Below are 24,705 nucleotides of genomic sequence, written 5' to 3'. Positions count from 1 at the left end.
CAAACAACACCAACAATACTAAATGTAATTGCACTAACAAATCAGAATGCTCACTTAATCAACAATGTCTACCAAAAGAAATAGTATATAAAGCTACAATTGCTTCTACAGAAAACCCAAATTACAAAAAATACTATATTGCCCTGACCGGCACCTCTTTTAAAGACAGATTTAGAGTACATAAATGCTCCTTTACAAACCCTAACCATCCTAACAAAACCTCACAAACTCCCACTATCTACATCTAATCCAAAATTACCGTACACCAACCATTACTTGAGAAATCCTCAAAAAATATAGCACATGTAAATCTTTAAATTCTCCATGCCTCCTTTGCTTAAACGAAAAACGTTTTATCTCTAATTTTAAAGATAGAATTAAATTACTTAATAGAAAACACGGAACTACCATAAACTGTCGTCATTACAAACCTCACCTCCTTAGCAATTATGCACCTTTCTGAAACATCCCCCAGACAAGGTTTTTATCATCTACCACATACTACTAATTACTGTAACATCTACACACTTAAATCCTCTTACTTCATTCTCCCTACAACAAATCCTACTCTACACTTTCATCCTACTCCCCTAAATCCAACTTGCATAAGCTTATATATGGGATGATGGTGGAGGGTAAAGCTTCTGTGAATCCCAACCGGACAATCTAGGGTCACTACGACACATCCCCCTCTATTCCAATTAGCTTCGTGCATACTTGCATATCAAAGTAAATTTCCATCGAATTTGCTCCCACGTCGGCTGTCCTTGGAAATTGACTTACGGGTAAAATACGTTTCCCCAAGTTTAGCCAAGACAAACTTTTATACTATTCTCCTTTAATCAATTGTTTCCTTCGCAAAACAATATTATTGTTAAATATTATTATCAATCCCAGATCCACTATCTGAAGCCATTTTTCTTTGTTTTGGGTTGCCTCGGCGCCTAAACAAATGGAATCAGCAAGATAATTAAAAATTGCCCGGAATTGTCCACATAATAAAAGCTCTAACTTGGTTCTATTATAACCGTTAATGATGTAAAATTCGGCCATCACGGCAGGTTGAGCCACAAATGCTTCACCAAATATTTCTTTTCGTGATAGCGTGAAAATCGTCTCTGTGTTACCAGTTTTCAAGGTGAAAGAAGTAACCTGCAAAAGTATTTATTTTATTCAAACTCAACCAACGCTTCTATCAAGGAACACAAACCCGAACATGAATTCCGTGTGTCCAACGCACCGTTCCCACATTTGAAAAGATTACCGTAAAAACAAGAAATGGACTTATACTGATTCCATGCTCCAACAACAACAATAAAAAAAGAAATAAAGACATACTGATGAGGATGTGTATCTTCGAAATATATCTATAAATTTCAATATAAATTTCAAACAAATGAATATCTGTTTATTTTGTAATAATGCGTTGTTTTGGCTGTTTAAAGCCAAAACAACGCATTATTACTTATTTATATTATTTTTTCACTCTTGCTACACACTTGCAAGTATGCAATACGTATTATATATATATATATATATATATATATATATATATATATATATATATAAATCGGTCGTACCGATTGGTTTTCTAGATGTAAATCCAATGAAACTAGCGTGATTATTAAAGAGTGCTCAATGCAAGACATACCTGGTATATAATCTATCTATTATACAAACATTATTGGTTACATATGTGCATACATGTTTCAGTGGAGTCCCAGGGATGAAGTTTTGTCCCTGAATTGAGACTCCGCTGAAACATGTATGCGCACATGTAACTAATAATGTTTGTATAATAAACAGAATATATATATATATACATATATGTGTGTGTGCGTGTGCGTGTGCGTGTGCGTGTGTGTGTAACACGTATCAGATCCGTTTGGTAGCCAAATCACAATGCAATATTATAAATATAAACAAATATTTTACTTGTTAAATTTAAAATATTTTTAATTTAACAAGTAAAATATTTGTTTATTTTCGTAATATTGTGTTGTGATTTGACTTTCAAACGTATTTGATACTATTTTATTTCATTTAAATTAAATTAATGCTTATATTACGAAACTCAGCCCCCGACACACATACACACACATGTATATATATATATATATATATATATATATATATATATATTTATATATATATATATATATTTTAATGCCTACTGACACTAGTGTTTCATCCTTTCGGGAATCATCAATGCAAGGAGTTACGATTACAGCAGTCGGAAGATTCGAAACCGGCCACAAAGCTAGCTCTGACTCTATTAGCAAGGAACAAGCCACACGGCCAATGTTAACCGCGAGAAATACAGTTGAAATTAACATTTATATAAAGAGTAAATGTCATTGATGGCAAAAGTGATCTTGTGATAATAACATCATTATATGCGCATGTAAGCTTTAGTGACCGACTTATTTCAACTTAGATTGCTCAACACTAAAACCGAGTTTTAAAGGGGTTGACATAATTATTACTATAACTATTTTAATACCTTCAGACACTAGTGTTTCATCCATTTCGGGATATATATATATATATATATATATATATATATATATATATATATATATATGATTAAAAAATATGGAAATAATATTCCCACGTGAAGGAAGAAATTAATAATTTTTATCATTCTTTGGAAATAGAATACCAAATATTCAACCAAAATCTACGGAGAAACAGAAACACGTTATTTGTGAAATATTTAGAAAACCCCTTGAATGTGGAAACTAACACACAGGAGCAACAAGCGCGGGCCAGACAAACTGCTGCAAAGGCAAAACATGAAGCACTGCATGAAACCAAGAACACTGAAACCACAGATCTATAAGTTCTCTAACCCACCCCTATCCTACCATTACTATATCACTGCCTCCCACCCCCCCAAAAAAAAAATAACAAAGTAGTCAAGGAGGAAGGAAATATCGAAGAACTGACCAAACCTCAGCCGGATAATTGCGAAGAGAACTGATACCTGGGGGGGGGGGTTATTGCACTCAAATTCCAGTGAAGACCAATAGCCGCTGCCAACAAGAAATCAATGGCAAGCAACTGTTGCGATAATGCAAATTTATTTGCAAATGTCATCGGAAGAGATGGAGAGTACTGGAAAACCTGGGGAGACTTGTTGTCACTCAGCTTCCACAGAACACCACAGGCTGTTTTCCAGGAGATATCTTTGATGACCTGTGTGAAAGCTCCTTGTGAGCCAATAATAATAATAATAATAATAATAATAATAAATAATAATAATAATAATAATAATAATAATTAGTAGTAGTAGTATTAGTAGTAGTAATAATCTCATTATTATTATTAATGTTATTCTTTATATTTTCTCGTTTTAGTTCAGTTGAATTTTAAGCGTGCAAACTCGTCCATCATGGATGGTAACTTACCTAATGTCTACAAGGCCGAGCAGTTCCATTTCCACTGGGACGCAAAAGATACATTATCTGGCTCAGAACATCAAATCAACGGAAAAAGTTTCCCTTTGGAGGTAATTCTCTCTTTAATTCCTTAATAGTGAAGTTTCTTTCAAAAGCAAAAACTTAACAGAAATATTCTTAAGAGGCGATTATTCGAGAAATAATGCTGTTTTTTTTGTTGTTTTTTTCAAACTTAAGCGTAACAAACTGACAATACTATTGAGAACGTACAAACCAAATGACAATTCTATGCAGCTTGCTGTTTAACTAAACCAAAAGTGATTTTAACATTTTATCGTAACTCTATATATTAATACGATAGCGTGTGTGTTATATTCTGTGTCACGCTTACATCTGTGTCGTTTAATTGTTATGTACTTCCATTTCTCGTCATAAATTATTTTACCAAGAATTCGTCATAAGTTTTGGTTTCGGTTCCGACTATAGCTGATGGCACTTAAGTAATCTATTTTTTTAATTAATAATTTTATCAAGAATTCTTCATAAGTTTTGGTTTCGGTTTTGGTTTTGATTATGGCTGATAGCACTCAAGTTATATATATATATATATATATATATATATATATATATATATATATATATATTTATATATATATATATATATATATATATATATATATATATATATATTTCATAAGTTTTTTTATTTCGGTTTCAATTCAAGCTAATGCACCCAATTAATATGGGTATATTTGTTTTTATTTTTATTTTTGAAATCGCAACTGTATAATATATAAAAATCGATAGACCATCTGCAAGAATTAAAATATCATATTTAAGCGTACTTTACGACCGGACTTTGCCGGACGTTCGTGCCAGCTTAGATAAATACTTGTGAAGTTTTAACAAAAAAGCTACAATATCAGAGCGTTTCCATTTACAGTGAACATCTACAGAATGTCAACATCAATATATGTCATATGAATGAATCCCCCGTGGAATTTCCACAGGTCCTGCTAGTTACAATGATATTAGGTTCAGAGCATGGATTTAGTATCAATATTTTTAGGTAAATACTTTGCAAAACTGACAAAGCTATAAGAATCAAAGTTTAGGGTTTAACTTTAACAAGTTTTTTTAAGTTTAGCATTTACGTAAAATGACAATTCGTTTGGTCTTAATATTAAACCAATGATATGTTAATGAACGTATTAGTCTTACACGCCTTAAATATTAGGTTCATGTGCGGAAAATTTAGCTTCTCAAAAAGTGGCACACTCGATTGGAACAAAAAATTTAATTGCATCAGTCTATAAGGATTTCTGACTCACTGACCGAATACAAAATGTTAAAGTGTAGTATCAAAACAGATAATACACTTGGCTTTTAGACAAAAAAAAAATGCTATTTAAGATTGTATTTAATTAAAATAACGAGTTGACCAGCATAGGAATACTAATAGGCTATCTTTGAGTTTAAATACGACGAGAATGCGGTTAATCGTAGGGTTTGATTAAAAGACCTCTCAGCAATTTTATGTTGAGCTATAATGCTAATTCTTAACGTGTATCATTAATGGCAATCTTATTGAGTTTAGCGAATATTCTTAACGTGCGTTCATTCCATTTGTGTGACGCCACATGCATTTAAAAACATAAAACGTGGATTTTAAAACATAAAACGTGCATTTTAAAACATAAAACGTGGACTTTAAAACATAGCTGGAGTCACTCAAATGTATATTTTAATTAGAAAATTTTGCATGATTTTCAATCTCGGAACAGCAATTCTCTTATTTTATCTTTTTATATATATGAAGGCGTAAATCTTTTTATATATATGAAGGCGTAAATCTGGACAGGAGCTCCTAGAAAGAATTTATCCTGCCTTGACAGAGTCCAAAGTAGATTTCGTAGCCTCGTAGGAGATGCCCTTTTCTCTTCCCTGCAACCTCTTTCTCACAGAAGAGATGTTGGGAGCCTGTCTCTGCTTTATAATTATTTTCATCGCAAGTGCTCGGCTGAGCTCCAATCTATGGTCCCCTCTCGCCAAACTTTCACTAAAAACACTTGTTTAGCTGAAAACAAATATAAAACTATATAAAAGCCAAGTACATCCAAGGTTGGAGTACTGCTGCCACACCTGGGCAGGAGCTGCTAAAAACAGCCTGTCCTGCCTTGACAGAGTACAAAATAGACTTCATAACTTAGAGCATGTCCTTTTCTCTTCACTGCAATCTCTCTCTCACATAAGAGACGTTGCGAGCCTGTCGTTGTTTTATCGTTATTTCCATGGCAAGTGCTCGTCTGAGCTCCAATCTCTGGTCCCCCCCTCGCCAATCTTTCACGATAAACACCGGTCTAGCCGAAACCACTGTCAATAATTTTCCCCAGTCTTTATCTGTGCCTAAATCAAAGCGTAGATTCCATGAACAAAGCTTCTTTCTTAGAAGTGCACACCTGTGGAACTTTCTTCCATTTGCCTGTTTCCCACCTGAATACAACTTGGATGTCTTCAAGTCCAACATAAACAAATTCCTGATAAATCGCCCCCTTAAGTAAGACACCTTATCAAATCTCCATTACTAACGATTACTACGATATTATCCCATAGATTACTGTACACACAATAACCCTTATCCCCGAGTGGTCTCCAGTGGTGACTACCATGTAATAAACAAAAACACTATCAATAATCTCCTCCACTCTTTATCTGTTCCTAAACCTAAACGTAGACTCCATAAACAAAGTTTCTTTCTTAGAACTGCATGCCTGTGGAACTGTCTTCCATTTTCCTGCTTTCCAGCTGACTACAATATGGTTGTATTCAAGTCCAACGTAAACAAGTTCTTGATGAGCCGTTCCACTTAAGTTAACAAATTTACCGAATTTACATTACTAACGACTACTATATTGTCCAATTGACTACTGTACACTCTTTAACCCATATCCCCGAGTACCCTCTGGGCCTTGATAAGTGATGATGCCTATGTGAAAAATACTATGAAAAGCGTAAAAATAACAGGTAAAGGACATTTGATTACTTCGGAGGACAGCTCAACACAGTCTATCCAAGGAGTCATTAAAGGGTTAAAAAAAAAATTGTCATTTTACAATTAATCATTATTTTTTTCTCTATTTCAGATATTTTACAGACAATATTTTGAAAATTTAATTATAGATAAGTATAGCATTGAAAAACGTACGCAAGTTGTGAAATTGTTTTACTAAAATCAAAGGTCAATTGTTTTGATTTCACAGAGCTTATCGGTAGCATTTTCATGCAAGAGATAGCCCAAGTCACAACACAATTCGAAACATTGTGTGCAGATTTGAAGACCAGGAAACTGTACTCGATCTTCCGCGAGCTAGCAGACCTTGAAACGTCATTACAAATCATGAATGAAAATTAGGGAGTTTAATCGCAATCCAGAGATTCTGCAATCTGTCATGAATAATGTTTTGGAAAGAGCACAAATATGCGAAGCTAAAAATGGGCAACATTTAAAAGAGATTATTTTTCATAAATAAGGATGTTTGAGTGTCTTAGTCAGATTATGTTAAAATTACAGAAGAATATCATCAAAAATCAAGAAAATATTTAAGTTCAAAACACTTCAGTGACTTTTTGAACACGCTGTAGATCACATGCGTATATAAATAAGACATATTTTTGTATGTCTATCGACGCATTCGTTTTCAGTTGTTGATCTATATTCAAAACCAATTGAATATTTGGAATCAACATGTTCCCGCAACTTTGAAAACTACTTTTAAGTGATCCACGCAAAAATTCTATAATAAAACTGCGTTTAATTAGTTAAAAACTCGTAACTTGAGACAAACTATAGTTTATGGGTAGCCATTGCACAAGCTCTTTATTTGAGACTATGGTTGAGAATTGACAATGATTGGATAGTATTTCGACATGATAAGTAATTGGTCTATATAAGAATCGTCATCAGCCTGCATCGTTTCTCATAAAAACAACTAAATTGGCATTTCGACGGCATTTCTTTCATAATGTGCGATAATAATGCATTTTTACAAAGTTATGCTTGGTCTTTGCTTTAAGTCTTAATTCTTGACTGCACCGAAATATGTCCAAGTCACAACAGTATCTTAACAAGCCCCAAATCCTACAAAAATTGCAGGAAAATATCAGAAACTAAATGAGGGAGTTAAATTGCAATCCAGAGATTCTGCAATCTGTTATGAATAATGTTTTGGAAAGAGCGAAGCTGAAAATGGGCAACATTTAATTGGCATCATTTTTATGAATAAAAATTATTTGAATTTTTGATTTATTTAAAGATTTTCTAATGTCTTAGTCAGAGTTTTTTAATATTTCAGAAAATGTCATCAAAAATAAAGAATCTATTTAAGTTCAAAACTCTTCGGTAATTTCTTGGACATCTGCTGTTATAATATTTTGGATTTTATGTGGGTAGAGATTTATTTGCTGCCCACCTTAGCAAAATGTGGCACAAGGCGCGAAAGTGGGGATCCAGCAGGCACCTCTAAATTGTAAAAATTGCCTGAGTAACCCCGTCAGGGCGCCTTGGGCAGTAAGCAATGAACTAACTCCATCGGAAAACCCAGTGGCAAGGGCTGGGAGGGTGGACCTACTAGCTATTACCCAGGCAGCGTACCTCAGTCCGACAGGTGCTGCCGGTTCCCGGCCCCTCACCTGTCGGGCTGAGTGTCAAGAACGAATCCTTGATGAGTACTTCTACCCTGTCTCTCTGCAGACGAAGCCGCTAAGAGACCTTCCCCATCAGACGAACTGGTGGGGGTAGTTATTTATTTGGTGTCCACCACACCAAAATGTGGCACAAGGCCGGAAGGTGGAAATAGGCAAGTTCCCCTAAAGGAGGGGCACTCCTGCAATTGTAAAAATTTCCTGAGTAACACTGTCGACATTCCCCGGTCGGGGCGCCTCATGCAGTAAGCGATAAACTTACTCCACCGGAAAGCCCAGTGGCAAGCCTGGGAGGGTGAACCTCCTACGTATTACCCTGCTGCCGAAGCCGCTAGAAGACCTTCCCAGCCCCTCACCTGTCAGGCTGTGTGTCAAGTAACGAATCCTTGACGAGTACTTCTACCCTGTCTCCCTGCGGCCAAAGCCGCTAGGAGACCTTCCCCATAAGACGAACTGGTGGGGGTAGTTATTAAAATTACTGACCACCTCAGCAATATTTGGCACAAGACCGAGAAAGTGGGGAACTAAGCATCTCCCCTAGAGGAGGGGCACTCTTGCAATTGTAAAAGTTGCCTGAGTATCCACTTCGGCATTCTCCGGTCGGGGCGCCTCAGGCAGTAAGCGATAAACTTGCTCCACCGGAAAGCCCAGTGGCAAGGCCTGGGAGGGTGGACTTCCTAGGTATTTCCCAGGCGGTGTACCTCAGTCCGACACCAATATGTGGCATAAGGCCGGAAGGTGGGGATCTAGCAGACTCCCCTAAAGGAGAGGCACTCCTGCAATTGTAAAAATTGCCTGAGTACCCCCATCGGTATGCTCCGGTCAGCGCGCCTCAGGCAGTAAGCGATAAACTTACTCCACCGGAAAACCCAGTGGCAATGCCTGGGAAGGTGGACCTCCTAGGTATTACCCAGGCGGTGTACCTCAGTCCAACAGGTGCTGGACCGTTTCCCGGCCCCTCACCTGTTGGGCTGAGTGTCAAGTAACGAATCCTTGACGAGTACTTCTACCTTGTCTCCCTGCAGCCGAACCGCTAGGCGACCTTCCCAATTAGACGAACAGGTGGGGGTAGTTATTTAAATTGCTGCCCACCTCAGCAATATTTGGCACAAGGCGGGGAAAGTGGGTAACAAATCAGGCTTCCTTAAAGGAGGGGCACTCCTGCAATTGTAAAAGTTTCCTGAGTAACCCCGTCGGCATTGCCCGATCGGGGTGCCTCAGGCAGTAAGCTATAAACTTACTCCACCGGAAATCCCAGTCCGACAGGTGCTGGGTCGGTACCCTATCGTTGCAGCGTAGGCACGGGGGATAATAATATTCACTATCCCTACAATCCCTGGCTAATCTGCGGAAGAGTGGCAGTGCGTCCAGGACTAGCCTCCATGTGATGGAATACTTAGCATAATTGAGATAGCTACTGGCAGGCGCCCAACTCTACAGCGAGAGAACTTCCCCCCTCGAAAGATGTAGTCGCTCCACCAGTGGATCTTTTGTGGTACCCACCACTAATTTCTCATACAGTCTCCTTCTAGGCCGTGCAAGGTCACTGGACCCCGGCAATGCCCTAAGGGCGGCTCGGCATTTGGTCAGGAAACGCCGTTCCCCCACCGGTCTTCAGCGACCTTCAGCGGCAGGGTTGGATATGAGCCGTGGAAAAGCTTGCTCCACGACTGGTACCCAGTGCGTTTTCTCCATCAGTGTCCAACTCAGGAACTCCAGTCTTTCAGCGTGCTTGTGACTTTTCAAGTCAGGCATTCCCAAGCCTCTCTCGCTAAACTTCTGCGTACAGACCTGTCTGCGGACATACGGTTTTTCTCCCTTCCAGAGAAGTTTGAAAAGGAGGCGCTCTAAAGCCTTACACTGATCCGCAAGCAGGGGAAGAACAGACAAGCGGTAACGGATCAACGGAAGCACATGCCTCCGTGTGACACTTCAAGGACAATCTCCTACGAATCCAAATCCCTACTGACGACTCGACCTTCGTCTGTACTTCCGACCAATTCTTGTCCAGCTGGAGATCCGTCCCGACCCACACACCGAGGATCTTTACCGGGCCATCAGTTCAGCCGAACGCACCTGGAAGCGAGTTTACTCCAGTCCAGGCGCCCAACCGCAGGCCAACGGACTTGCTGCAATTGATCACGGCTCCTGTGACAACTTCGTACTCAGCGATCACCTCTATCACCGCTTGACATCGCTACGCCTTGCAGCGAACATGGTAATGCCATCAGCGTATGCGGACACCCTGGCAAATTTGCCGCCAGGTAGAGCTATACCACGCAGGGCTGGTCTCGCCGCCTCGTCCCTTAATTTGCGAAGGAAGGGTTCCAACGGCAGGACATACAACAGAGGTGACAGCGGGCAACCCTGCTGCACTGACCGGCAGCCCCCAAAGGACTCCGGCAACCTACCGTTTACTTGCACCACTACCGCGGGATCACAATACAGGGTAGAGACCCACTTGCAGAAGTCCGGCGGTTTCCACAACAGACCTCAAGAACCCATAGTCCACCCTGTCGAACACCTTGGATTGATCTAAATTGATCAGCGCGGCTTCAGTGTCATCTTCTAAACCCTTTATGATCATGCGAACCAAGTGCAAATTGTTTTGAATCGATTGACCCTTCACAGCGTAGTTCTGATCCGGTTCGACCAAGTCACCGATAACGACCTGCAGTCGGTTCGCAAGAACGCAGGACAAAATCTTGAAATCTGCGTTAAGCAGAGTGGTGGGCTTCTAGTCGTCTAAATCCCCCTCCATGTTGGTCCCCCTTCTTTAGAAGCGTGATCACTCCTTTGGTTACCTGCCTCGTGATCGAATCCTGGGAAAATCAATGGTTAAACACGCCCGTCAGAAGGGGCACAAACATGGGCGACAGCCTCAAGAACAGTTCGTAGGGCAAACTATCGAGCCCCAGAGATTTGTTGCAGCCAACCTGCTTCAACGCAGTAATGATCTCATGCTCCATAACCATCACCTCACAGCTAGCTGATCGGGCCGCAGTAAGGCGGGGCGAACCAGCTAAATAGCTGCCAAATTCCTGGCTGCGGCGTCTGGATAGTTGGGTGAAGCGCTCCTCCAAATATTGCCGAAATCCATTGTAGATCTCCCGTGCCGATACGAGAGAGTGCCCTTCTAGGTTTTTCACCTCCCGAATGTACCCATCTGAGCCGCGTCTTAGGGCGGCCTTACGCTCAACAGCGTCAAAGTTCGCGGCTTCGTTGGAGACTCTGTTTAACCTAGCTCTAACTACCTGACCTTCATATCGCTCACTAGCCAAGCGATTCAAGTCCCCTTTAACTAGAACTAGTTCTAGGGAATCCCTACCCCTGCCACCGCCCGGGTCAGTCTATCATCTAAGTGCCTTTTGGTCCGAGCCCTAGTTAACGCAAGACTTTGGCTGTATTAGACGCAAAAGTGTCTAATGATGACCTTAAGCCTAACCCACCAGCTACTCCCGGTAACCGCCCCCACTAACTCCCTCTGAATTAGTGACGTCAGCTCCCGAAAGTCGTCCGACTCCAACAAGGAGACGGTCAACTTCCAGCAGCCAGCCAACCTAGGCCTATTACCTAATTTCAGACGGGCCAACACGAGTTTGTGGTCCGAATGACCTAGCCAGTGGAACGTCTGTCCAAGTATGTACTCGGACAGACGGCCGAACTAGATTGCCACGTCCACATCTCCTTCCTGGGGTGATCCAGACAGAACCTGTCGACCAGATCGCAGGAGGCTATCAGGTTAGACAGGCTAACACTACGTGCTCTGGACCCGAAGAGAGAAACACCTCCACCCGCCGAAAAAAGGAAACCCTCTTGCTGTGGATGTTGGGCGCATAAACTGCCACGATCCAGAACGTGCTGCTTTTAATAGCAAAATCGACTACGACCAGCCTCCCATGAGCGTCCGCGTGGACAACGGTAACCGTCGTAGGCAGGGTGCGACTCACTAGCACAGAACCCCTCCTCCCGGTTCTGGGGGCTGTCATATGCTGAGTAAAGATCAAAATCGCTTACCAGGACATCGCAGTCCCCAGCCCCAACAAAGTGGGTCCCCTGTATGGTGGCTACATATACCTCAAGGGCCATGAGATCCCTCAGCATGCAAGCAGCCTTACTTCGAGATCTCATGCCCCTTGCATTCAAACAAGCTATGTTCCCCTAACTAGTAGTATTCGTCAACTAAGGGTCTGAAGTCCTCGGGGGTAAGTACGTCAAAGGCCTGACCGAGACTGCCCGTGAGCAGGTCGGACGTAAGCCATCCGTCTCGAGTCAGACCCCCCACGTCCAAAGGAAACGTCATCTTTAAAGCCCTATAGAAGGAGGGGTGAACGTAAAACGGGACCCTCCTCTCACACTGATTTGCTATCTTGCTGAGTGATGGGTGCTCCCCGTCTACTATTGTTAGACATTTGAAGGCCGACTTCCCGGCCTCTATCATTCGCCACAATGCCTTCGCCCTCCCTCCCCTATTCACTTGGACGAAAGTTATTATTGAAGGAGCATCATGAAAGTTCCTCGGGTCAGTGACCTCTTTGTCATCGACCTTTTTGAGGCCCTTCAGCTCCTTTAAGTGCTTCCTTTTCCTGCCGTTTAGGTCACTGACCGTGTGGCTGAAGTCGGCTTCGCAAATTCTTTTCCCAGGTCAGAAAGGAAACTTTCTGGATTTTGCTTCCCTCGGGACCGCCGACTTTTCCTGGTCCTCCTGTTTTTCTGCTGTTCCCGGGGTTTCAATTGCCGCTGGAGCTTAAGTTTCTGCTGGAGCTTCCATGTGCTCCATTTCGTTGTTTGGAGTGGTGAATAGGGGAGAGGTCGGCTGAACTTCCTCCTGGGGGGTTGATTTTCAGGAAGCTCAGGGTGCTGTTCTTTCTTTTCCCTCTTTTCCTTCTGCTTCTCTTCGCCGCCATCGCTCTCGGTGCCCGACGAACTGCCCCTTAGCTTCCGTTTTGCCACCACCCTGGTTGCTGCCTGTGGAGCCAGCTCTGCTTTCTTCCCTGATTTTTTGGCCGCCACCTTGCTCCACTTGTTTGTGTTAACCTCCACCTCCATCAGAGGCTCCTCTGCCTTCCTTTGTCCCACCTCTTCTACTGGCTTCTTTGTCTCTTCTATTGTCTTCTTTAGAGAGCAGAATCTGGCAACATGACCCGTCTTCTGGCATTGCCAACATTGTGGTCTTCTGCCCTCTACAATGACCACCATCGACCAGCCCTCGCAAGTCAGTTGAGTGGGGATTCCATAGAATTCTTTTCGCGACAGCCGCATTCTAAATTGGTAGTCCCTGGTCATGATGTTACGGGGGCCCTTCATGGCTTCAATTCCCTCCACTTCTCCATACTGGGACATGATGGCCCCCAGTTGCTCTTCTATCAGAAATCATGGGACACCCGTCGATCGCCTCTTGGATAGATACTCCGGTCTTAACCTTACATCACGCCATGTGAGATCCCTTCTTGCCAGCTTCTATGCCTCCTCCTTTGTCAGCAAGAGGACCTCCCACGTGGCATTGAACCTCCTGGCGGCATACTGCGCGGGGATCTTTAGTTCCCCTAGCAGCTCCATCATTCTGTCCTTTGGAACACCCTTTAGTCCCTTTCCCTTGGCATCCAACGTAAGCAGGGAAACTGAGCGTTCCCTTATATTTTCTAAGGTTTCAGGTACACTTTCGATATTGTTGCCATTTGTGTATTCCTTATATTTATCTGCAAAGAGCTGCTTTGATTTCCGCTCTTTCCGTCCCCAACTCTGCCGTTCCTCCGGGAACTTACTGTTGGCTGTCGCCGCTACTACTGCTGCTGCTGTTCTTGCTAGCGGTGTCTTTTGGGCTGCCGGAATTGGAGAATCTGATACTGCGAGGGCTGGCCACTCCTCCTTCTTTTCCGGCTCCACGCTTCTTGATCCCCCGTCTCTGGGGAGCACCCATCTACTATGAACACCTCCATCGATTTTGCTCTTCGCAGACTTTCCGCTGCTGGTTTCCGGGGACTGCTTCTCTCAGATTGCGACTGGTTTAGCGTCGGTGGTGTTGATGACCCTGGCTCCTCCTCGTCTAAAATCCACCAACGCTTTACCGGACGCCTCTTTTTCTTTTTGACCGCCGCCGCTTTCCAGAGATCCTCGTCTTCACCATCTGGCGTCTGCTGTACAAACTTTCTCCATGCCTCGACCACCTGTTGTCTGGATGTAGCCACCACCGTTTTTGGCGTCCTCCAGGGTTTATCTGCCACAGTGGAAGGTCCTATCGTGGCGTCCATTACGGCAACACCCGTGAAAGCATTCTGCGTCGCTCCGCCTTCGTCTACCATGCTACGTCTCCGATCCTTGGGTTCCTTATGGGGCTGCAACCCCCGAAACCGACCGTGACCCGACTGTACTGGGGTTGCCTATTGGGGTGGCAACCCCGGGAACCATGAATGTACCGACCGAACTGGGGTTGCCTATTGGGGTAGCAACCCCCGAAACCGCACGGACCAAACCCTTCTCGGATGCAACTACACCTGGGGCGTCCCCCAAAGTGGCAGGAGCAGTGGCCTGATCCATCTACTTTGTGGGCCCAGAGCCCAACTAGTGCCCGCCGATTCGGAAACCAAGGGGACCTTCGCCTAAAAAAGCACGTCGGTTTCTCTTGGCCCTGCCGGCTGCTTAAGCGCTAACTGGGGCCCGGACTATCTGAAAAAAAAGAAACAAAAACAAATACAGTTAGTAAAGTTGTCCGATGGCAATAACAAAAACAATCAACAGTGAAAAAACAACAGGTCCTTGCTGTTCCATTCCTCAAAGAAGGGGCTGGTCCTTGCTGGAGCAAGCGAAAAAAACAAATATAAGCACTGAACAGATACTACACATTGATCTTAGCCAGAAGAGGCCGAGGAGCGATCCTCCATCAGACGAGTGGTGGGGGTACTTATTTATTTGCCGCCCACCTCGGCAAAATGTGGCACAAGACCGGAAAGTGGGGATCCAGCAGGCTCCCCTTAAGGAGTGGCACTCCTGCAATTGTAAAAATTGCCTGATTAACCCCGTCGGCATTCCCCGGTAGGGGCGTCTCAAGCAGTAAGCAATGAACTTACTCCACCGGAAAGCCCAGTGGCAATGCCTGGGAGGGATGACCTCCTAGGTATTACCCAGGCGGCGTACCTCAGTCCAACAGGTACTGTGCCGGTTCCCGGCCCCTCACCTGTTTGGCTGTGTCAAGTGACGCATCCTTGACGATTACTACTACCCTGTCTCCCTGCAGCGGAATACGCTAGGAGACCTTCCCCATCAGACGAGTGATGGGGGTAGCTATTTATTTGGTGTCCACCACACCAAAATGTGGCACAAGGCCGGAAGTTGGAAATACGCAAGCTCCCCTAAAGAAGGGGCATTCTTGCCTCATCAAAAATTGCCTGGGCACCCCCGTCGGCATTACCCTGTAGGGGCGCCTCAGGCGACAACAATTAACTTGTCCCACTGGAAAGCCCAGTGGCAAGGCCTGGAAGGGTGGACCTCCTAGGTAGTACGCAGGCGGCGTAACTCAGTCCAACAGGTGCTGGGCCGGTTCCCGGCCCCTCACCTGTTGGGCTGAGTGTCAAGAACGTTCCTTGACGAGTACTACTACCCTGTCTCCCTGCAGCCGAAGCCGCTAGGAGACCTTCCCCATCAGACGAGTAATGGGGGTATATATTTAAATGCTGCCCACATCAGCATTATGTGGCACAAGGCCGGAAAGTGGGAACTCCGCAGGCTCCCTTAAAGGAGGGGCACTCCTGCAATTTTAAAAATTGCCTGAGTAACCCCGTCGGCATTCCCCGGTCGGGGCGCCTCAGGCAGCAAGCAATAAACTTGCCCCACCGGAAAGCCCGGTGACAAGGCCTGGGAGGGTGGACCTCCTAGGTAGTACGCGGGCAGCGTACTTCAGTCCATCAGGTGCTGGGCCGGTTCCCGGCCCTTCACCTGTTGGGCTGAGTGTCAAGTGACGAATCCTTGCCGTGTACTACCCTGTTTCTCTGCAGCCGAAGCCGCTAGGAGACCTTCCTCATCAGACGAGTAATGGGGGTATGCTCCCACACAGTCGGGAGATTCTATTTATAAACGATGCTGCTAGAGACTGACAAATCTAATTAATTCACGTTCTGTTACCAACTAATCAGAAACCAGAATTGCTTAATAAATATTATACCTTTCTGTAGCAATTTCGCATATGTTTTCTTCTTCTTCGTGTCAACACGGGAAGAATCTTTTGCTATGTTGATTCCAACTCGAGAACTGTCTACTGCAAACCAGTCACCTCCCAGGACTTGTTTACTGCAGATCAGTCACCTCCCAGGACTTGTGTAGAACAACGAACCATCGGAAACTGTTCTGTCTACTGCAAACCAGTCACCTCCCAGGACTTGTTGTAGAATAACGAACCATCGGAAACTGTTCTGAAACTAAACATGGCTTACGCTTCTAGACCTGTATGTGTTGACATTGAACTTTAAGACGACTATCTTGTAGTAAGCAGACAAGACTTTTGTCTTGTGCTCATCAGATGGGAAATTCTTGGAAGGAAGCTCTATTTATGGAAGGTCCATTTGGGTCTTGGCACATACAGAAAAAAAAGTTTACACTTGTGATAGCTTAACAGCTATTTGTTGTGAATGTTTTTTTCATGAACGCATCATAGATTGTAGCTCAAAAAAACAATGATATAAAAAAGAAAGAGGAGCAACGCCTCTATCGTCATAGAAGAAGAGAAGAGGTCATTTCAACTAAATTTTGAATTTGGTTTTGTATCCTGTCAAAGTGAGAGACAGTGTACCTGGATGTGATGAAGTGTGTTGTGATACCCTGGTTCAATCGGGTGGCCACTGACAGACCTTGGGTGTGCCAGCAGAACTCGACGCCGGTCCACAAGTCCAAAGAGACCCAAGCTTGGCTTCAGTAAGAGTGCTACGACTTTGTACCCGTCTCTCTCTGCCCCCCCCCTCATCCTCCAACCTGAACTCTCTGTACTAATTTGTTTGGGCATATGTCGAGAGCATCCTACAACACAAAATCGAACCTGATCGTCTCCATCCGCTGTGCTTCCGCCAGCGCTTGTGGAAAATGCATGCTCCCAGTTCCAGATCCATATTTAGGCGGTGATTGTGACTGGAGGTGGCTACATTGAATAGATGTCAGCGCTACTACATAATCAAGTTACCAGAATTGATTTTTTCAATAAAAGTTTTAAAATAAAGTTGTAGTATTGTTTTCTTCGAGGCGGTAGTATTATTGTTCCACACTGTGTTTTCGACTCCGGTGAACTTACTTTTCTCGCTATCGACTAAAGTCTTTATATATATATATATATATATATATATATATATATATATATATATATATATATATATATGTGTGTGTGTGTGTGTGTGTGTGTGTGTGTGGTGTGTAATTATTTATATATATATATATATATATATATATATATATAATTATCCACTGACACGTGTTTCGTCGTCTACGACTCATCAGAGTGGCTGAATCTAGCGAGATTCCAAATCTCGTTAGATCCAGCCACTCTGATGAGTCGTAGATGACGAAACAATTTTCAGTGGATAATTATATTTTAAAAAAATATATAATTATCCACTGTAATATATATATAATATATATAATTATCCACTGTAATATATATATATATATATATATATATATATTACATGATAAGGGCTGTCCCCTTTTCACGTAAGTATAAAAATAGGGAATCAGTTAAATGTAAATATGAAATAGGATAGTCAAGGATTCGAACTTGCGAAGCTATACTTGGAATTGAGAATTCCAATCATAAGTTAAAATAAACACAGATTGTTATAAATGGAATGTCCAGTTAAATGGTTGATTCTGTTAAAATATTTAATAAATACAATTAGGATGGAAACTATTTACATTCTTAGAAAGAAAACATAATAGAAATTTGGGTTACAGAATTAACAAATAGGTTAAATTCCTTTATGAAACAAAGAGAATGGAAAATGTTATTGTAAAGTGAGTTGCGTAAAATTAGGTTAGAGAAGGATTCATGCCATGGGTCTCATATACACGTGTTCGGTCGTGCAATGACGTCATGAGTTATGAATTTAGTTAGATAAGTGAGAATCGGAATCAGTCAGTGGAGAGAAGCAAAGAGGTTCAGATCGATTCTCCGTTAGAGTCAAGGCACCCTCTAGAAGTGAGAGGCTTTTAGAAATAACCATGTAACAACTTTGAATCCCTGAGATAAAATCATGTTCGACCGGTCGAAGAAGAAATAAACGTATCATCATATGCTTTTGTATCTGCGTCGTCGTGTTGTTATTCAACAGAAAAGGTATTGTCCATTTATGTTATAAGAACCTTGATAAAATCATCATCTAAAATATGTGTTAGAAAGTATATGTGTCAGAGTATAAATGTTATAGAGATACTCCCGTTCACAGAACTGTCAAAAGTATAAATGCCAAACTATCGGTCTATCTATCTAGATGGCAAACACCTTCTCAAAATGTATTTATATGTCTCTTTTTATATATACATGTTAATATCTCTCATCTCTTCTTACAACATGAACCTCAAAGACCCTCTTACTAACAAGGACACTTAATAATAATACCGCCCCTCATGTGGGGGTACCAAATTGGTTAAAGGAAAAATTATTCCCAACTAGCATTTAGGTAAAAATGCACTTTCGTAAATAATTGAATTCATTCAACAAACATATCTCAGAAACAAAAACAAATAACATCTCTCTCTCTCTCTCTCTCTCTCTCTATATATATATATATATATATATATATATATATATATATATATATATATATATATATATATATATATATATATATTGGTTCTTTTTCAGATGCACATTGTTCACGTAAACGCCAAGTATCATGACATAGGGGATTCTCTCAATGATACAAATGGATTGGCTGTTTTGTCATTCTTATTTAAGGTTAGTTAACTCTTCTTCTTTTACTCGTCTTCTACATTCTACCCCTTTTTTTGGGATCCTTAAATCTAACGATTTCATGGCTCGGTACGAAAATTTGACGCTAACGCTTGTAAACTGCATGTTTTTATTCGAATTAAAGATCAGTCTCATTAAATTCTTCCCATGCGAAGTGTGAAAAAAGGAAAAAAAACATATAGAAGCGACCACCAACTTTTAATACAAACGGGCATAACCTTAGGAACGAGTCGATGGTCGGCAGATAATGTTTGCCCTTTATCTTTTCAAAGGAAATATAAATTACGTTTTTATTCCGCCTTTTTTTTTTTACTCCCTTTCATCTCTCACTAGATTCTGCCTTGTTTTTGTAATTTTATCCCACAATGAAAACAACAAAATATAGTTTTAAGAATAGATTTGTAAAGATGAATTCTGCTGAAAATTTAAACGGAAGTACGAATGGACGAAACGCATACATATTACAATAATGTTATTGAACTGTTTTATGTTTGAGCTGTATACATCGATGTCGAGGAACTCTTGTGGTGGTGCGAGAATTAGGTGTATTGGTGCTTGCTTGTTCAATAGACCATAGCTGATTTAATTTGAACGTATTTATATACCTACGTATGTATGTGATCTTCTCACACATATATATACATATATTGTGTGTGTGTGTGTGTGTGTGTACGCGTGTGTGTGTGTGTGTACCAGAGAAGATCACATACATACATAGGCATATAAATACGTTCAAATTAGATCAGCAAGTGTCAATTGAACAAGCAAGCAGTAACACACCTAATTCTTAAGTGAACGACATTAAAACTCTATTAAAATTACTTGTTAGTTGAATATGGATGTCTATGCGTTATAAAAATTCAAAAAAATAATAAATATAAGTAAAGTTAATTTCGTTAGATTTGTTCCAAGGGAGATAATTCTTCGTCACTTTATTAAGTAAATTTAATTGTGTACAATTACGATATAAAGGAGTTTTCAGATTATTTTTAAACTTAACAAAACGTAAGTATAGTTTTTGAATTATTTGATTTTAAAAATTATAATTTTAAGGATTGATAAGTTTGATTGTAACAGCGAATAGATTTGAATTATGTATGGTTTTCAATTCGGAAGAATTGATTAGTTATGATAACCGACCGAAATAATCAATCGTTTTTGGAGGGATTGTTTTAGCTTAGTTTAATTTCATATATACAAACATGTATAATAGTTTATAATTTGTTGATATTATTTTCATAAGTATATATACACAACTTAGAATTAATAAATTTACTAATTATTAAATAGAACATTTTGGTAGAAGTTTCATAAATTAATTAAAATTGTTAGTACGAATAGTTGGGTTTAATGACTTTGTTTGATAAAAATTTAAATATGGCGTAATGGAAAAATATAAAGGTATCTGAAGCTTCTCTTCCAATTTTTGGATTTTTGGCCCTACATTGACCAAGGTCTTATATGTGAGGTTGCCCACACATATGGTCTTTGCTTGCAGTATCTGCCGGAACAGATGGTATTTATTTGCTCCCCCACCGAGCAAATTAGGCACAAGGCCGATTTTTAATGTGAGGAGTGAAGGGAGGGGGAAGAGAAAAAGGGGACCAGCTCCCGAGAGGTGGGAAATGGGAGCTGGTTAAAGGTCAAGCATGTGGGGTTGCCCCCACATCTGGTCTTTGCTAGTCATAGCTAGTCATAGCTTGCAGCATCTGCCGGAACAGATGGTATTTATTTGCTCCCCCACCGAGCAAATTAGGCACAAGGCCGATTTTTAATGTGAGGAGTGAAGGGGAAATGGGGACCAACTCCCCGGGGAGTAGGGGAGCTGGATAGTGACAATTGGTATGAAGGGTTGCCCCTACATTGACCAATGTCTTATATGTGGGGTCGCCCCCACATATGGTCTTTGCTTGCAGTATCTGCCGGAACAGATGGTATTTATTTGCTCCCCCACCGAGCAAATTAGGCACAAGGCCAATTTTTAATGTGAGGAGTGAAGGGAGGGGGAAGGGAAAAAGGGGACCAGCTCCCGAGAGGTGGGAAATGGGAACTGGTTGAAGGTCAGGCATGTGGGGTTGCCCCCACATCTGGTCCTTGCTAGTCATAGCCTGCAGTATCTGCTGGAACAGATGGTATTTATTTGCTCTCCCACCGAGCAAATTAGGCACAAGGCCGATTTTTAATGTGAGGAGTGAAGGGAGGGGGAAGGGAAAAAGGGGACCAGCTCCCGAGAGGTGGGAAATGGGAGCTGGTTAATGGTCAGGCATGTGGGGTTGCCCCCACATCTGGTCTTTGCTAGTCATAGCTAGTCATAGCTTGCAGCATCTGCTGGAACAGATGGTATTTATTTGCTCCCCCACTGAGCAAATTAGGCACAAGGCCGTTTTTAATGTGAGGTAAAAACCAGCTCCCCTAAAAGTAGGCAAAAAGGGGGCACTCTGGTTACCAAAAATAATAATTGTCCCAGTATAGAGGGTTTCCCCTCCATTGACTGGTACAAATTATCTTAAGTGCAGCATCTGCCGGAACAGATGGTGTTTATTTGCTCCCCCACTGAGCAAATTAGGCACAAGGCCGTTTTTAATGTGAGGTAAAAACCAGCTCCCCTTAAAGTAGGCAAAAAGGGGGCACTCTGGTTACCAAAAATAATAATTGTCCCAGTATAGAGGGTTTCCCCTCCATTGACTGGTACAAATTATCTTAAGTGTAGTATCTGCCGGAACAGATGGTATTTATTTGCTCCCCCACCGAGCAAATTAGGCACAAGGCCGATTTTTAATGTGAGGAGTGAAGGGAGGGGGAAGGGAAAAAGGGGACCAGCTCCCGAGAGGTGGGAAATGGGAGCTGGTTAAAGGTCAGGCATGTGGGGTTGCCCCCACATCTGGTCTTTGCTAGTCATAGCTAGTCATAGCTTGCAGTATCTGCCGGAACAGATGGTGTTTATTTGCTCCCCCACTGAGCAAATTAGGCACAAGGCCGTTTTTAATGTGAGGTAAAAACCACCTCCCCTTAAAGTAGGCAAAAAGGGGGCACTCTGGTTACCAAAAATAATAATTGTCCCAGTATAGAGGGCCTCCCCTCCATTGACTGGTACAAATTATCTTAAGTGCAGCATCTGCCGGAACAGATGCTACACTTTGATCTTGACCCGAAGGCCAAGAACCATAATTAGAATTGTCATTTGAATAATTTGTATTCTTTACTACAGATCAGTCACGAGCCAAATCTTGAAATGAATAAATTTTTAAAGTATATAAATGGAACCGAAGGTACGTGTTTTTTTTTTTGTTGTTTTTTTTATTATTTGTTTATTGCTCTTTTTCATCTTAAACAAAGCTTATTAACACTTGAAAATGACGGGTTACTAATTGGAATCATGTCTAACAGAGAATTGCGGGGAGTTGTGTAGCAAGACGTCGGTTCACATTACATTTAAACTTTGTCAGTGCAGCCAGGGAAGTAGAAAACGGAGAGTATTCCAAGGTCGAGTAGCCTGAGGGAAGGAACTATTAGAGAACATCGCCCACAATCTCATATTTGATGTCTGTATGGGTGCTCTGCGATTCTGATTTCTTCAAAGAAAATAAAGCAAGATGTTTCGAACTCTGGATCTCTGATGAGCTGCCGGATCCGAGGATCGTAAAATATTCCAGTTTTCAACTTCTCCATGGTCAACTCTAGAAAAGCTTGGCACAAATCATTGAAGCAGTCACCATCTCTGTCCAGAACCTTGGTGAACTGCTTGATGCGCAGCAGTAAGAAGAGTATTCTTCTCGCTGCTGTCTCTGTCCATCCATCGATGATGCTGTTCTTTTCCAGTCCTTTTTGTGTACGCTGAGCACCGATTTTTGGAAGATTTTGAGATTTTATGCCTTCACCCTGATCCGTTTTCGACATAATCAATCAGACCTGAATACTTCTTGTTATTGAAATAATCATTTACAATCAAAACATAGCATTTTACCCTAACCAATTTCTTTTTCTAAAATGTTCCGCACATGAGTACATGTGCAGGACTAGGTCTAGGACAACAGCATATTCTTTTACTTGTTTTGACTCTTGAGTGAGTATCCGTTGATATCTTATATGTTTTATATAGAGTGATGTGGTTCTCGGTTGATTAAGTGTGTTTAACTGTGTCGGATATATACTCTAGAGTCAAAACAATGATAAGAATATTCAGTTGTCATAGCCCTAATGTGAACAAAAATGTAAAAAATGTATGTGGTCATAGCTCAGAAACTGGACCTTGTTGGGCAAAAAACAATGTGACCTTTGGATTCAGCACCTCAAATTCGTTCTAGATCAGATGAAAAATACGGAGACAACAAATTTGTTGTTGACCAGTTGTAACGTAATCCCCCATTGAGGAGCTTTAGAACTACGCTGAGGTAGCTTATCATTCCCGGGTGACGCCGGATAACTCAAGGATTTAAGATAGAGAATGTCAAAATAGATATTGTTTGAAACCATAGAAATACATGATGACAGGAAATTTCACTTTTAACATTGTCTGGCCTTAAATGAACTCAAGGTCGGACGTCAGAATTGACAGCTGGCCTTGGAAATCGTGAGAATTAGTAATTCAGATTTCAGGTATGGGAATTGTGCCCACGCAGGTAGCTGGGCTTTCGATTTCGTGGCGAAATCTTATTGGCTGGGGTGGAGTCTCCACCCCATCCACATACCTTACTATATATACGAATGTCGTGCGAAAATTAGTGAGATTGCTTGTTGAATTCGGGGAGAACAGCTCGTATAGAACCGCCGTTCTCTGGAGAGGGGACCCCTCCACCTTCCTCATACAACCGTCTGTCGCTGTCTGTGAAGAGATTTGAGACTGTGAAAAGAACTTACAAAAACTGAATGATATTTGTAAAAACATTTGTACATAATTCTGCGAAATTAAGTTTCTGTAGATTAGACTACATGAGTTTGTCTTTCTTCCTGCCTGCTGCTTCGATATTCGCTTTCAGCATACCAGATTTCATGTAACAACCTCAGAGAAGACTAGATGACACGAGCCGAGAATTCAGATAGACAGGGGTCCTTAATCACCTTGTCACGTGAGGGGTTGCACAGTATTATCAATTCTCATCTGAAAAAAATCCGAAACATCGATAATAATATTATTTTAATTGGAATTAATTATTGAGATGAATATTATTTATATTAATTTTTATTTATTGCGGACTATTATTCTCATCTTTATTAGTTGTTGTTTCACGACGTTTCGGCCAACTACTCCTCTGGTCTTCGTCAGGTGGCAACCGCAACGGGATAGGAACTTCGAATTTCCTAACTGTATTCTCAGCAATCACTGCCATCCATAGTTGTTGTCGTCTCACCAGGTTTTTTTTTTCAATTAAAATAACTTATAATACAATTCGGTACGGACCCGACCATGAAAGATCAGATAATAAAATAAATGTGGATTTATAAGATCAAAAAATCCAACCTTGACCGCCTGGATAGAGACGTTGAATCTCTACGGTTCCAGATGATGATTGTCTGAAGATAGCGGTTTCAAAGCCAGCCAGAGGCTTACTTGGCCAAAAACGTGGTGAGACGACAACAACTATGGATGGCAGTAATTGCTGAGAATGCAGTTAGGAGATTCTAAGTTCCTATCCGTCGCGGTTACCACCTGACGAA

General features: G+C 41.6%; 1 protein-coding gene across 1 annotated transcript in view; it reads left to right on the top strand.

Annotated features, from left to right (window-relative positions):
• Window positions 1-24,705, top strand: part of LOC145276774 (carbonic anhydrase 6-like) — a gene marked incomplete in the record, with an annotated part of 205,100 nt that overhangs the window by 169,435 nt on the left and 10,960 nt on the right. Inside the window, 3 exon segments of the mRNA XM_080128035.1 lie at window positions 3,360-3,511; window positions 18,943-19,035; window positions 22,259-22,319. Of these exon segments, the coding sequence (XP_079984161.1) occupies window positions 3,360-3,511; window positions 18,943-19,035; window positions 22,259-22,319 (306 nt within the window).

This window comes from Euprymna scolopes, chromosome 1, assembly GCF_053919585.1.
Source record: "Euprymna scolopes isolate OS-2025 chromosome 1, ASM5391958v1, whole genome shotgun sequence".
In the NCBI taxonomy this organism is placed as follows: Eukaryota; Metazoa; Mollusca; class Cephalopoda; order Sepiida; family Sepiolidae; genus Euprymna; species Euprymna scolopes.
This window is presented reverse-complemented; position numbering and strand designations above follow the sequence as displayed.